The sequence below is a fragment of the Eschrichtius robustus genome, unplaced genomic scaffold, assembly GCF_028021215.1.
Source record: "Eschrichtius robustus isolate mEscRob2 unplaced genomic scaffold, mEscRob2.pri scaffold_749, whole genome shotgun sequence".
NCBI classification, from domain to species: Eukaryota; Metazoa; Chordata; class Mammalia; order Artiodactyla; family Eschrichtiidae; genus Eschrichtius; species Eschrichtius robustus.
The window spans coordinates 9990-26226 of NW_027175625.1; the positions used below are offsets into that span (position 1 = coordinate 9990).

At 46.8% G+C, this 16237-nt stretch overlaps 1 protein-coding gene across 4 annotated transcripts in view; it reads left to right on the plus strand.

Annotated features, from left to right (window-relative positions):
- The first annotated feature begins 4958 nt into the window (after positions 1–4958).
- The window catches only part of LOC137758223 (protein WWC3-like), a 66669-nt gene continuing 55390 nt past the window's right edge, over positions 4959–16237 (plus strand). For 3 of the 4 annotated variants that reach the window (XM_068534432.1, XM_068534433.1, XM_068534434.1), the window contains exons 1-2: positions 4959–5068; positions 8718–8921. In XM_068534432.1, the coding sequence (XP_068390533.1) occupies positions 5053–5068; positions 8718–8921 (220 nt within the window). In that variant the 5' untranslated portion in view covers positions 4959–5052. Of the gene's footprint in view, positions 5069–8717; positions 8922–16237 lie in introns of those variants that run through there. The other variant, XM_068534435.1, reaches the window with a different exon arrangement.

The window sequence follows — 16237 nt, forward strand, 5'->3', positions numbered from 1 at the left end:
TGGTACTGGCTGAGATGGCCCAGTGCCACTTCTCAAAGAGCCCCGCAGGATGCAGCAGGCAAAAGGGAACAAAAAGAAGCCCGTGTCTGTGTCCTCCAGCATTCTCTCCCTTCTTGTGGACCAATTCTGGTAAGAACGGCCAGCAAACCATATTCATGTCCTCTGCTGAGGCCAAGAAGAGCCGTTTGTGAAGCGGGGAATCTACGGTGGGAAGATCTGTGCGGGGTGGTTGCGGGCAGGGAGAGCTGGCAGCTCCGGCTTGGTGTTGCTCAGATAGGAGGAGACCGGTGAGAACTGGCCGCGTGGGGGCCTTCACGTCCCACTGCAGAGCGGACTTTGCTGCGGGAGGACACTGGTGCCCGGCTTCTCAGCTCATCGCACCCTTCCCCCACAGCCTGAAAATGCCGGGGAGCTTACGCTGCACTCCCTACCTGCTTGTTCTTTGAAAGTGAAGCCCGCTCGTGCCATCCAGATTTGTCCCGAGCCCTTGAACAAATGCATTCAAGATATCCCCAGAGGGTGATGAGAAAGGCCGTCTCTCACTTCACTGGTAGGAGTGTACGCTGATGCTAAAGCACCTTGGCAGTATATACATCAGGTGTTTGCTGTGAGCTCGTGTCCGTCATTTACAAGAAAGAGCAGAAAATTGGAACATACCTAAATAGATGACTTGAGGTGCCTGGTAAAAAAGTTATGGTTTACTGCATATGACGGAAGGTTCTAAAGTGATAGAAAGCGATGGTGACAGAGACTTAAAAGGACATGAGGGAATACACAAATGAAAAAAATTAGTGTGTGAAATTGTATCTAGTATGATATCAGCTGTGGAAAAATGTAGGAAAATAAGCTAAACCATGAATCCAGGGCTTCTGGATTATAGGTGATTTTATTTCCTATGCTTTATACTTTACTGTATGAATTTTGTACGTTGACTTCACAATAAGGAGAAAAGACCTTCATATCCTTCAACCCTGTAAATTCACTTCTGGGAATCTTTCAAAGAAAATAATTGTAAATACAGATTACGAGCTATATGCACAGAGATGTTCCTTTCGTCATAGTTTTTTAAATTGAGATGTAATTCACATATACCATAAAAGTCACCATTTAAAGCATGCTGTTTACTAGTTTTTAGTATAATCACAAAGTTGTGCAACCATCATCCACTATCTAATTCCAGAACATTTTTATCACCCCCTAAAGGAAGCCTAACCCCTTAGCAATCACTCCCCATTCTCTCTTTATCTCCAACCCCTGACAACCACTGATCTACCCTCTGTCTCTATGAATTTGCCTGGTCTGGACATTTCTTATAGATGGATGCATACAGCATGTAGCCACTGTGTCTGGCTTCTGTCACCCAGCACAGTGACTTCAAGGTCCAGCCATACTGTAGCATGTGCCCGTACTTCATTCTTTTTTTATGGCTGAATAATATTCCATCGTATGGAGAGACCATGTTTTATTTGTCCATTCATCAGTTGATGGCCCTTAGTTGTTTTCACGTTTTGGCTATGGCGAATAATGCTGCTGTGGACATTCTTTTGTGTGGACATATGTTTTCGTTTCTCTTAGGTATACACCTAGGTGTAGAATTACTGACCCATATGGAAACTCTGTGTTTAACTATATATTTGAGAAATTGCTGAACTGTTTTCCAAAGCAGCTCTCATGAATATTTACACTAGTGGAAATTAGGAAATAGTGTAGCTATCAATAGTAAGAGAGTGCTTAGGTAAAACATATTAATCCCCTTAACGAACTGTTTGTAAAAATGCAAGTTATTTATTCTTAGACCGGGTGCTGGGGGTTCAAAGGCAGCTGAGACAGGGTAATTGTTCTCAAGGAGCTTTATCTATTCAGTTGTTCCAAGTGATGTTTACAAATAATTTATAACAAGCGGGGACAGAATACTTAGGCTATAGTGTTAGGCCATCTTGAGTAATTTTTGGAGAGATTCAAGGTATGAATTAATAAGTAAACATGTTACAAAGTTAAGTGGAAAAGGCAGGGGAGAAGATTGTGTATACTGTATGATCATGGCTATGTCAGAAAAAGACGAATAAAGAGAACATATAGAAAAAAGATGGAGGAAGACACATCAAAATAGGAATAATGGTTGTTTTTGAGTGGTGGTGTGCATGGACATTTCTCTCCTATTTAGGTGTATTTCCTAAACTTTGTGTAATAGAAACAAAAATACCCCGGGGTCTGTGTGTGGTGACCGTGGGAAGGAGTTGGTGGGAAAAATCTAGCATCAAGTTTTTGGGGAGATGAGAACTCAAGAGCCTGGACTGGCGTGCCTGTGGGTGACAGGACAGTAGATTTAGATATCCTTGATGCTCTTACTGAAAATCATGCCAAAATTTGTCTACATACAATGAAGTTACAGCTATCTGGAAGTCTGGAGGGTGTGTCATCCTGATAAATAGGTGGCTGAAGCAGAAGCGCAGCATAGATGTTTCACGGTGTAATGGATGAAGCCAGGGAGTGGGTGTTTCTCCCTGCTGTCAGCTGCTTCCTTTGCTGCCTTCTTCCTGCCCAAGGGCCCCCTGTCCTTGCCTTCTAGTTTACCACTTCTGTCTTTTGGGAGCTGGAAAACTTCTTCATTGAGCCTGTTCGAACTGCTGTCAAGTGAGTAAATGGTCTCCAAGTGTGAGCCCTGTGGACAGAGGAGATCAACAGCAAGGACTTGATAACTTCTTGCTCGTGGTGCGAGCTGGACTCCGGGAGGCGTGACTCCTCATCTGCTTGCTTCGAAGTACTGATTCTGTGGGTGATCATGCGAAGTCCATGCTCTGCTTAGAGAAGTGGAACCAGAGACATACGGATTCTATATCAGGCCAAAGTAAAATTTACCAAAATGGTAGATGTGTCAGTTTATTTTTAGAAGAAAGAGTATGGAAGTGTTACTTTACTTACTTGCGTTGTTTATTGGATAGAAAGTTGAAAACTATGAACTTTTAATAGTTTTATAACAGTTGTGAGTTGTAAAGTAAATGAATTGGGCTCAGCAGCGCTAGAAGGTCAGGCTTCCCACATATATATATACATATTTTTATTTTTTATTTTTTTATTTTTATTTTTTCATGTAATATTAACATATTTCCATACATATTTCCATACAAATACAAATACATATTTTTAATTAATTAATTTTATTTTTAGCTGCGTTGGGTCTTCATTGCTGCACACGGGCTTTCTCTAGTTGTGGTGGGTGGGGGCTACTCTTCATTGCGGTGCGTAGACTTCTCATTGCGGTGGCTTCTCTTGTGGCGGAGCACGGGCTCTAGGTGCGCAGGCTCAGTAGTTGTGGCTCACGGGCCTAGTTGCTCTGCGGCATGTGGGATCTTCCCGGACTAGGGCTCGAACCCGTGTCCCCTGCATTGGCAGGCGGATTCCTAACCCCTGCGCCACCAGGGAAGCCCTTCCCACCTATATTTGTCTAGTAAATGAGATCATGTATGTCAAGATGCTTAGAACGTGCCTGTGCTTGGGCATCTTTCTCTAGGCTCATACGTGAATCTAGAATAGCAGAGTTGTGCTCGGGACTCAGTTTATCTTCAGGTAGCATTTGTTGTGGCTTGGTCCCATTCAGGACTTGAGTCGCGCACAGCAGCCTGCCGTTAGCTGTTTGACTTGGAACCACGCCGCCACCACAGCATTCCTGACCTGTAAAGGAACCGTGCTGCGGACGCTGGTGTTTGGGGCTGGGACCGACGCTGTGCCGTAGGCTCATCTTGTGATGTCGTGGCGTTCTGAGCACATCGTATTTGAGAGGATTTGCATGGTGTGTTTTACCTTCTGTATATGTACTTCTGTTTTGATATTGACTCTAACTTCTTAAAACCATTTTGTTTAAAACGAGGATGAGTTCAATCAGTGCCATTCTGATAGTGTTTATCAATTTCTAAAAGCTACTGGGAGAGACAGCTTTGTTGTCGAACCAGTTTGGGGAAATAACATGTTCAGAATTCATACTGGTCTTGTGGGGCTTGCCGTTGGTTGTGGTGTCTCACTTTCCTGGGGCCAGAGACTGGAACAGAGATGTGGGAAGACTGAGGTAGTGAAATTTAGGTTATCAGATTCCCATGCATACCAGTCAGTGTGCATTTATAGAGACAACTGAATAGATAGCTGCCTGGGCTCAGACGATTGTAGGGGCGGCTTGTTGCATGCCACAGCTGTCTTGTCAATCAACGTGATCATGGGGTATAGGGGCGGGGGAGGTTCTACTTAAACCCATCTGGAAAACCTTTCCTTTATCTATCTGTGTCAAGCCAAGCTTTCCTTGATCAGATTTACTTCAAGGAGAAATGTCTGTAGACAATGTGCTTTTGTTGTTTTTCTCCGGAAAACAAAGAGGATCCTTTGCAGTTTCTGATTCCTACTGTGTGAAGAATACAGGCAGTATTTAGTAGGCATCTCCTTGTATCCTTACCATGCTTGTTTGGCTTTTTGCCTTTGGTCAGTGGTTAACATTTAACTCCTTCACTTATGACCACTGGTAGATGAAACTTACAAATACATTTTAGATACATTTAAGCTGTAATGTACAGAAACTGAAAGTTGTGAGGGGGGAACGTTTGTCAGGGAATGAGAACCTAGGTGCTCTCCGGTTGTTGTGGCAGAGCGACATTCCACTGTCATCGCCTCGTTAAACCTACAGCTTGGAAGAAGATGCTTGTTTTACCTGTTTTGTAACTGTCAATATCTGTTTTTGCTGGTATTTAAAGTTGCACTGTGAGATAGTAATGCTTTTAACTGTGAGTGTACTGATATTGTTACTGATGATTATTTAGGCAAAGCCAGTAGTTAGTTTTCCAACCAAATAGTTGGAGCAAAAGCAGTCAATTAGATAATAATCTTGTATTGAAACTGAATTCTAGAGTCGATTCAGCAAACTTCCATGAAATTGACCTCACTTTCAAATTTGCTTTCATAATTTTATTTTGCAGGATAACAAAGCCATTGACCTTTGCCGATTGTGTTGGGGATGAACTTCCTTTAGGATGGGAAACTGTATATGATAAACAAATTGGAATTTATTACATGGACCACATAAATAGTAAGTAGAGTGCCACACTTGAGTTGTTACATATGAATGACTTTTCACATTGATCCCACGGATGCTAGGAACTCTTTTTGTAGAGTGAAACAATTGTTACTCTCCAATGCGGCATTAAACTGGGTTTTTATAAATGTCATCGGAAGTGTTCATTAGCTGAGTTCTTCAAAAAGTGAAGCAGTTGTGTAGCTACCTGGCTTGTGTGTTGCTCAGGCCTGCATGGAATATGTGGAATGCAGAGTTTGAATATCTAATAGAAGGAATAAATTTCCCAGGCAGTTTCAGTAATAGAAATCTCTCTCAAAATGGGAAGGGTGTTTTCTTGCAGAGTGAAGTTTTACAGGTTCTTGGAACAATAAATGCCCAAGTGGTTACCTTAACTTCATTTTGTCTTATCGCTTTGATTTTAACTTTAATATACCAAACCTTTTGGAGCTTTGTGAAGGGAGAAAATGATGTAAAGACCACAGCTAAAATAATGGGTCCTTGACCATGCCAGCCTTCTTGGTGGAATTGTTGGGAGCAGTGGTTCTCATCTGGGGCCGGTTTTGCCTCCCAGGGACACATGGTAGTGTCTGGGGCATTTTTCATGGTCACGCCTGGAAGAGGTGCTCCCGGCATCTGGTGGGTGGAGGCCAGGGATGCCGCTCACCCTCGTGCCGCGCCCAGGATGGCCCCCCGAAGAGGCTGAGCCACCTGGAGTGTCAGTGGTGCCGAGCTGACGCACTGCTTCACGTGCAGCATTTGGTTCCAGGCCTTCTCTGCCCCGCGCTCCTTGCTTTCTGCCGCCTCCTCAGCCTTCCTCCATCAAGGACCAGCTGGGGACCCATTTCTCTCTCAGATTCACATTTCTTCACTCCCCCCTTTTCGTTCTAGCTGCCTAGTGTTTCTCTCATTGTCATTACTGCTGGGGATACGAAGTTCCCCTTGGTGTGCTTTCTGTCCTTCAGTTTGTTGAGTGCGGGGGAGGCCGGGGGCGGGGTGCCCAGCATGTGAGTGACGAAGCTCCTTCCACGCTCAGTCCCACGGCTCCTCCTGTCCCCTTAGTGTGATCGACCCGGGCTGGTATCTCTAGGGCTGATTCCTGCATTGTCACTTGCCAGCTGGCCTCCGGAATTCAGCATTTGGAACCCTGAATGGCGAGGCATCCTGGCTGGGTCCTGGGGCAGGGGAGTTTCCGATCCGTACACTCAGCCTTCACGTGACTGCGGCTCTTACCCAGGGATTGGGCAGGGGGGTGAGTGCCGCCCTGGCCCTGCTGCCCTCCCCGGCGGTTATACCAGTGGCAGGAGGGCTTCCGGGTGTGTCCACCGCCCTCCCTCTGGCCTGGCTGGCCCGGTGCCCCTGGGCTGCGTGCGGCCGGGCTGTCTGGCCTTCTGGGCCACCTTCCCCGTGCTGTGGGCCTCTCTGGGCCCCGGGCGGCAGCGCTGAACGGCACAGGCATCCGCCTTACACAACCTTTTTGGAAGCCGCCTGCCTGCCGCCGAGGCCCAGGACTGACCCGTTCTGGCTCGTCTCTCGTAAACCCCGCTTGCTCCTCCCTCTGTGTCCCCTTCTTTGCCGCTGGTGTGCCTTGCTCTCCTGCTGGCTGAGTCACAGCAAGTGTCACAGAGCACCTCTGTGTGCTGGCCACTCTTGAGGCCCTGGGGACACAGGAAAGTGAGACCCAGGCTCCACCCTAAGGATTCGACATGACACGCTAGACTTGGCCATGAACCCGAAAACCGAATAATCACCACGGACTTTCTTCCGGCCACCTTGAGTATAACGGATGACCCAGCACCGTGGGGGATGTGGCTGAAGACATCAGCTCCAGGGTCATACCACCTCCTGCCTCTGAGACCTTCAGGGAACCCAACTCTTTTTTTTTTCCCCAGGAACAAAAAAGATTATTATTGTAACAATTTGTACATGGGCCAGAGACCCCATTCCAGAAAACTTGCTCCTGAGAATCTAACTCTTGATAGCACAGCTTTAAAGCTCTCTAAAGGCACAGAACCTGAGGAGTCAAATATTAAGTTGGAACTGTGCAGATTGATGGTGAGGTGAGGGACCAGAGGGGCCCTGCGTGGATCACCTTCAAGGTTCCCAAGACTCTCGGGTGCACTGGACAGAGTGCGAACGATGCCTGTCGGCCGGGGCGAGTCTCATGGCTGAGTCAACGTCAGAGACATCTGGGCACTTATAACAGCTGTGACTCTGCCCGCGCCCCCTCAGCCCACTGAATCTGGACTCCCGGGCTAGGTCAGGACCCCGGTTTTTGTTGTCTTTGTTTCTTATTTCCCCATGGGAGCTTTTAAGGCCCAGAGAGGCTTTCTAGGAGGGGCCCTGGGGTAGCAGTGTGAAGCGGGGTAGGGGATGTTGCTGGGAGGGGGTTTAAAAAGGAAGGACTTACTTGAAACATCCTAGCAGGTACTCTTGTGTGTATGGGGCAAAGATGACCTAAAGTTTACATTTTTAACCATTTTGATGCACAGAACCATTGAGATGCACAGAACGTAAAATTCACTGTTTAAAAGTGTGCAGTTCAGTGGCATTTGGTGCATTCACAGTGTTGTCCAGCTACCACTTTTATCTAGTTCCAGAACATTTCATCACGCCAAGGTACAACCTTGTGCTTTAAAAAAGGCCACGTGTTAGAGAATCGGAGGCAGAGTTGGGAAGGTCACTTTGGTGAGCGCACGGAGGATGGCTTTTGGTGGGATGAGGCAGGCAGCCTGCGTGTTTTTGGAGAGAGATCGTGAGGGTCTGATTGAACTAAGGGGAGAAGGAGAGAAGGCGTACGTCAGCCACTATTATACGCAGGGGCGGGAATTGCCAGTTCTGGATGACCCATGGAATATTCTGCGTGGGGAAAGGAGCAGGAGTTCTCTGAGGGCGAGTCCCAGGTTGGCTCAGTGGGTAGATCCAGATGAAGGCGCTTACTCCGAGGGGCAGGCGGGAGAAGCAGGCGCTCGTCAGCGTGGCTTCCTTGGGTTTGCTTTGGTTTGTGTAGTGAAAGGGCGCTGTGTGAGAGTGAGTTCTGCTTTGGACGAGTGACTCAGAATTACTTTGCGTCCGTCCAGGTGGAGGTGCCTCTAGGAGGGAGGAGGAGAGAGAGGATGGGCGCTCAGGGGAGAGGCTGGAGCCGGAGGTGGGCGTGAGCCCTTACGGGAGCTGGTAGAGTGAGAGAGCCAGAGCGGAAAACGGGGGATTTCTGGGAAGTCCACGAAGAATGCAGAAGGACGCCGTCTGGCGTGGGAGGTGGGAGAAGGGGAATGAGCCAGTCACGGGGACAGCAGAGCCCACAGCAGCCCGGCGTGAAGAAGGCAGGGAGAGGAAGGTTGGACATGTGTCTTAGTTGGACAGGGATGAGCTCCTTCGGGTTCATGTCCACCAACATTTACTTAGAGTGTGAAAAGTTGCCTGGTACCGTCTTCCCCTCCATGGAGCTATTGCATGTCTACAGAGCTTTCTTCTCGTCCCAAGTGTGGGTGTGTAAATAGGAGGTGATCCACATTCTGAGAGGTTCGTTATATAGACGCTTCCATAATGTACCTCCTGGTAGTTAATTAATTTTCTTATCGACGAGTCACATAACTGCATGATTATTGGTCAACGTAAAGATTTTACTTTGAAGTCCCCTATGTTCTTACCCTTCCAATTTCAGAGCTTACCCAGATTGAGGATCCCAGAGAACAGTGGCGGCGGGAGCAGGAACGGATGCTGAAGGAGTATTTAATTGTAGCCCAGGAGGCCCTCAATGCCAAGAAAGAAATCTACCAGATTAAGCAGCAGCGTTTCGAGCTGGCCCAGGAGGAATACCAGCAGCTGCACAAGATGTGCGAGGACGACGGCCGCTCGTACACCAGCTGTGAGTTGACCGTCCCCCGCAGTTAACACGCGTGGCTTCCAAAGCCGTCTCTCTGCTAGGCTTTCTGCAGACACTGAGCTTGAGTCGGGCAACACAGCTTCCTAAATTTTCTAATCGCAAACTGTTAGGTAGTCAGCCTTCCATGCTGGAATCCGATGGTCATTCACTACCGCTACTTCAGCAAATGTTGATCAACTGCCCACCTTGTACCCAGGCACTGCGACACGGGGGAGCCCAAGAAAGGAGAGGCCCCTGCCCTCACGGAGCTTCCATGCGGGTGGGGAAGGGAGACAATAAACAAGCACGTTTCAGGTAGTGACACAAAACAACCTCCTGACTTCTGTTTGTCAGCGTGGAAAAGGGCTTCACCCAGACATCTCTGCCGTTATTCCTGCTTGTCTGGGGTGATCCCTGGGAAGTCCATACGCTGGTTTTGTTGGTCCTGGATGGAAAGATTCAGGAGCCTCCACACATGTCAAGCCCCTGTCTCTTTGTAGCATACTTTCTTGGGCAAGACACTGAAGGTGGGGGAGCTCAGTATAACGCGGGGAATCAGGGGAACTCAGAACTCACTGTCTGCCCTTCAAGTGAGATGGGTGCACACTGACGTCTTCCAGAGGGAACCCCTTCGAGCTTTGGAGCCTGCCAGACGTGGCCTCCTGTTTCAGGAGGACTCAGCAGATGCTCAGGAATTGAAGGAATCAGGTCCAGTCGCAGAAGCCAAAGCCTCTGGTTACTGACCCAGTCAGTCACTGCCTGAGCCGGTCCCTTCCCGACAGAGTTGTCACGCTTAACCGCCCACCGCAGGTGCTTGCGGCCATGACTGTCCCGCGTGCCGGTGAGCTTGGGGAGAGCGTATGAAGTTGGTACTGCTAGGTTTTATTGTATAAAACCTAAGTCTGGTCGAGACATGGAGGGACTTACCTGTGACGTGACTGCCATGTTGCAGGGTATTTGGCTCTGGTGACACAGCTTTGAACGTTAAAGATGTGGTCAAAGCTTTATCCCGTTTTGTAGGTCAGAATGGAGTTGAGGCCAAGGGGCCAAACATCTTTTTCACTGCAGCATACAAGCTGTGAAGAAGAGAGCAGTGGGGGTGGGCTTTGCCCCCTGTAGCAGGAATTGAGATAGCTGTGTCTCCACGTGCCATGAGAGAATGCAGGCTCAGGTATGATGCTATGTTGTTTCCAGGCTGCTTCATCTCTTGTTCTTCAGCTATTGGTATGTACTAGGTTTTTTTCTTGTTTGTTTCTTTTTAACTATCCATCAGAATGTGATGGGTCAGCTCAGTGCTAGTTTTTAGAAAAGTCTGGTCTCTTCCTAGTTTTCTTTACTTGTAATGTCTTTCTCTGATTTTGGTATCAGGATAATACTGGCCTTACAGAATGAATTGGGACGTGTTCCCTTCTCCCCAGGCTTTGGAAAGTTCGTGTGGGATTGGTATTAATGCTTTCTTAACAGTTTGATAGAATTCACCAGAAAAGCCATCTGGACCTGGAGGTCTTTGTGGGAATGTTTGTAACTACAAATTCAATACCTCTAATAGGTACAGGGCTAGTCAGATTTTCCTGTTTCTTCTTGAATCAGTTTTGGTATTTGTGTGCTTCAAGGAATTCGTCTCTTTCATCTAATCCAAAAATCAGTAAGCTTTTCTGTAAAGGATCAGATAGTGTTTTAGGCTCTGTAGGTCATATGATCTTAGATGCAGCTACTCAACCCTGTTGTTAGACTGCAAAAGCAGCCAGAGATGATACCTAAGTGATGTGTGTGGCTTGTTCTGAGAAAAGTATAAAAACAGTAGCAAGTTGGATTTGGCCCACGGGGAATCCGCTGAACGCTGATCCAAGCTGTCAGATTTATGAAGTTTTTCGTAGAATTCCTGCATGATTCTTTCAATGTCTGGACGCTGAGCTGGTGTCCTTTCTCTTATTTGTGATACTAATAATTTGTGTCTTAATCACCACAGCTCAATGTTTATCGACTGTGTGTAGCATTCCAGCGAACTGGCTTTTGGTTTTCTTTTTTTTTCCCCCTATTTCTTGTCTGTTTTCTACTTTATTGGTTTGTCCTCTTTATTATTTCCTTCTTTCTACTTAGTTTGGCTTTAATTTGTTCTTCTTTTTCTACCTTCCTAAATTGAGAGCTTACACCATTGATTTCAGGCCTCTCTTTTTTCTCACATAGCCTCTAAAGGTATAAATTCTCCTCTAAGTACTACTTTAACTGCATCCCACAAATTTTGGTATTTTCGTTTTCAGTCAGTTCATAATATTTTCTCATTTTCTTTGTGATGTCTCTCTTGACCCATGGGTTTTTTGAAAAGTAAGTTGTTGGGGGAATTCCCTGGTGGTCCAGTGGTTAGGACTCCTCGATATCACTGCTGAGGGCCTGGGTTCAGTCCCTGGTCGGGGAACTAAGATCCCGCAAGCCGAGTGGCATGGCCAAAAAAAAAAGTAAGTTGTTGGAACTTTTTAAAGGTATCATGTTGTTGATTTCTAATTTAATTCCATTGTGGTCAGAGACTAGACGTATAAGATTTCGATCTTTTGATATCTATTCAGATGACTTTCATGGCTCAGCATATGGTCTCTTTTAAGTGATCTCATGGACTTGGTGCCTCGAGGTCACACTTGGCTAAAGCATTGGCTTATAACTGTTTCTGAAAGCATATAGTTAGCGATTCTAAACCTTTCCAAAAGTTACTTGGTAGAGGTAGATTGAACCGTATAAAATTGTCATTTTTGTAGCTTAAAAAGGCCCAAATATTGGCAATTTCATATGATTCAACCTAATAGAGTATTTCTTCCCAGTAGCCTGTAGGCACCTCATCTGTTCCGTGGTCAGGTTTGGTTAGGTCTCCAAAGAGGCTTTCCAGTCAGTCTTTCTAAGATGGGAGAAGCACATATCAGAAAAACCTGGCAGGAAGTTTCTTGCCAGTCATTGAAAGGACAAATTTCATCAAGAGAAGGTGTGTCTTATGTACTGGTTACTGTACTGGTGCAGCCAGGACTTCAGTTGCAGTGAGTGTGGGGACTCGGGACTGGAGCCCTTGAGGATGCAAATACAGGAGGACGTAGTTGCAGCCTATCGGATTCTATGCCCAGCCCGAGGGGAGGAGTCCCATAGCAACGTGGAGCCTAGAGGGTAAGGGCATCCGGAACTTATAGTCCCCTGGAGCTGGGACTTCCCTCAGCATCAGTTTTTGTATTTCCACGGGCTCTTCACTCCATTGACATTTGGGCAAGTAGGGAATTGCACTCAATTTCATTCTTCCTGTGCTCTGTAGAATTTTATTAAGGCCCAGTAAAAAAGAAACACTTGAGATGCTGTCTTTGAAGTCATGTATGAGGAAACCTTGAGTCAAGGAAGGTGATGATTCTGTGGTGTTGACCTGAGATCCTACCATGAGACTCCACTCCCCAACCCGTGAGAGGTCCCTGCATAGACGCGATCTCTGCCTCTACTCGTGCAGGTGGCATTGGAGGCTAGCTTAGGCCGTTTTCATGAAGGGCTGGAGATGCCAGTGGCTCTTGCTGGAGCCTGTCTCCTCAGGGAGAAAGACTACGAATGGAAGCTAGGAACTAATTCAAGCATTTTATCAAGTTGCTGCTATCCCTGGGGTTTTTGATCAAGCTCTTTCAATTTGCCATGTAACCTGAACTTCATTGAGGATCATTCTGTTAGATATGACTCAAATGAACTATTTCTGGCCACAGGCTGAAGTTCAAGACAGTGATCCTGGTGGCTTGTGCTCTAACAGATGTCTCCTACGGAGGTCCGGGCCCACATCAGGAGCTGCTGGTGGCAGGATCCATGGCACACCTGGGCTCCAGTTGGCCACCTGGGTCTGGCACAACCCAGATCGCTCACACTGTTAGTCATCTAAAGCAGGGCTCCTTGCTCGGGTACTGGGAACAGAGGGAGATTTGGACTTATTTCCCATTACTTCCTTCATTGACAGTGACTCCGAGTGAAGGGAGCCAACATCGAATGGGCTAGTGTTTTCCTGCATTGTTGTGATTGCAGCATCGTGAAGCATTGTAACATGGTAATGTTATTTTCGGTGTACACACAGAAACAATATTGGGTAGGCTAAGTTACTCCTTGAAGGTTACATCCCTAGTAAACGGTAGACCTTGGATTTGAACCCAGATCTTTTTGTGTAGCTAGCCTTCAGTGCTGTGAAGTATTTCCGAGACATGGAAGAGTCAGCTCAGAAGAACTGATCGTGGCTTTGGAACAGCCTGCCCTCCCATTGTTCAAGTTACCTGGAAATAAGGACCCATTATAAATTGACAAGTTGTCTGGCAATTTTACAACACTTGAAGGGGCACGTGGCAGGCAGAACGCCTTGTGCTTCTTGATTTTCTCGTGGCCCATGGTGGGATCACTAAACTAGTCATTTAGTTTTCAACAGATATTTCCTTAGCGCCTGGTGTTGGGGACACGATTTATCCTGAACGGCTGATTGTAGGGGAAAATGAGGCAATAATTGTAAACAGAGGAATTCACTAGAAAGTCATTTCCAGTATTGGAGCAGAAGGGCATGGGGGAGGGCAAGGGGAGGGGAAGTGCTCTCTTCCACACCTTTCACAGATTTCCCCCTGAGTTATGGAAGTCATCAGAATAAAACTCCGTTCATTGGAGAGGAAAGATTTTGTGTCAGTATTGGGCCATCTGGTGCCTGGGAATATCCAAGCCTTAACTTTTTTGTCTCTGACCAAAACAAAGTCATGCCTTGCTGGATTTGAGCACACACATCCCCATGAGACTAAGACCCCAACTCTGCTTTAGTTCTGTTCGCTTATGAGCTAGCTGCCTGGGGCCCACTCCTGTCCAATGCTCTGTAGAACCCTGGCATGGAACTCTTCACTACAAAGGACTCAGTCTCTAAGACACACCCAGTACTTTCTCTGCACCTCCATTTTGTAGAGTTTTCTCCTACTTTCTTCACTGCAATATGTTCTTCTGTTTGCCTTCTTTTTAAACACTGAATACATTCGTTATTTCAGAAACTTTTTTTTCATTGTTCCTGAGAAACTCTGGCCTCCAGGTGCGTTCAGATGAAGTATATGACCAGTTGCAGGACCTTTTAGAAGGAATTCTTGCTTGGGGTAAATTATAGTCTGAACCACAGGTCAGCAAATTTTGGCCCGCAGGCTGAATCCTGTCCACTCTGGGTGTTTTGTAAATAAACTTTTATTGGGACCTGGCGAGGTCCATTCACTTACCCATTGTCTGTAGCAGCTACGGTGGCAGAGTCGAGGAACTGAGACAGAGAGTGTGTGGCCCACAAAGCCAGAAATATTTACTATTTGGTCCTTTGCAGAAGAATCTGCACCAGTGGTTCTCAACCCTGGCTGCACTGGAGGAATCTCCCGAAGGGCTTTCGAGAACTCTTCTGTCTGGGCCCCACTGCCACCCCTGGAGATTTGGGTTTAATTGGCCTTGGCTGGGGCCAGACACTTTTTTTTTTAAAAGCTCCCCAGGGGATTCCCAGAGTTGAGATCCACCGATTGTGATCCTTTCTTCCAGCAGCAGGAGTATGACTTTGTTTGTTACCCTGGCTCCTGGGAGCTCCCAGAAGCCTACAGCCAAAGTCTCTTCTGGTGCCTGGGAAAGAGTCAGCCTTATCTCCGGTGAGAAAGCGCTGACCCGCCCTGCATTCCTGGCTCGGGCTGGCTCGGGCGGTGGGGAAGCTTGACCTTATCAGTCCTCTGTCCGGCCGAATTCTTTCTGAGGCTCCAGGCCCATCCCACAAAGACTATCTTCCCTTGTTTCCCTGGTGAAGGTTTCTCATCTCCTGCCTAGCTGAGGATAAGGGCCACAGTCCATCCATTCAGCCCTTCGTTTTCCTGCACACAGGCATGTTGGAGCAGGCAGGAAAAAAATGGCTCACACAGCATCTTCCCAGGTATTAGTTGGCAGGACTCAATCTCGAAGGTTGTCGCAGAGCACACATGTTTACCAGATCTCCTCGTCTGCCCTAGAGAGGGACTTCTTGGTTTGGATTTGGTGGGCTCTTGTGTTACTTCTGTAGGTTACCTCTCAGTGGGCTTGTTAGATTTTTTTGTTCCTTTGCTTCTGGTGCCTTTAAAAGAGAGGTCATGCCCTCTTTAGTTGGCCTCGGTTGTTTACAGGCATGCCTTGGTCGGCTCTGGTAATTAGTACCTGTCAGCACGGAACTGTCCAGGCTTGCTGTCCTCTGTGCCGGAGTCCTCCTGCGCTCCCTCGAGCAGCTCCGTGCGGTGCCGACGCCTGGAAGGCGCACACCTGGTCCCAAGGAGCCGTCTGCCTGCCCAGAGGATGCCTTTGGAGAAGGACTACCCTCTTTTAAAGCATGTCATCCGCCTGGGGCGATCTTGGGTTCTCACGGTCCAGAGGAGGCCTGTGTGTAAGAGGAGACGGAGACAGGGACAGACATGGACACATTTCCCCCTTTTAATAACCCATAAAATCGAAATCCAAAGTAATTACTGGGGTCTGCAGCATTTTGAGTGCTAAATAACACAGATTGAGTTCTCCTGTTGTGCACCGGGGAGCCGGAGGGCCATTTCTTCTTAAGTTGGAAAAGCTAATCTGACCCACAGGAGCCCAAGTTCTAGACAGAAGTCCCTCTTTGACTGATGGCACAATGTAGGTCAAGTCACTACACACTCAGCCTTCATTTATAAAGTGGGGAAACATAATCGTCATCTCTCACAAAGATTTTATGAGGATAGATGAAATAAATGTGACAGTTACCCTATAATAGCAAGGTATAGTAATTTACATTGGTGAGGTCCAGTTAAGCTATGACCTTCTTATTATATCATCCAAAGCAATGCTGTATGCCTGAGCGGCCTCCTTAAGCTGTTTAATAGCTCTGCCCACTCAAACTCTTCAAGTGAGAAGAAAGCTTCAGAGGTGAAAGTCTCGTATTTATCCTAAACCTTGAGATTGGAGACGTGTCTTAACAGAGGAAGATGTTTCTTTTTCTAAGTGTTGTGGTGTACGTGCCATTAAAAATGGGGTCCAGAGTCTTGAGCTTTTCCTTGGACTCCACAAACGGGTTCCATTAGACTTACTGGCAGACATCAGGAACTGAGAATTTGTCTTTATAAATTGAATTATGTCATTAGAAGTTCTGCCAGTGTTTATCACTCTCCTTAGCATTTGAAGATAAAATGTACTCACCATCTTAGGTACTTGAGTTGCCTTTTCCCTCATCCCAGTCCTGGAATTTTATAGCTTAAGAGACCGTGGCAAAGGTAACATGAATGGTATCAATAAGTAAAACCTTTTACCATTTAGGATGTTTTCAGCTATAAGTAGCA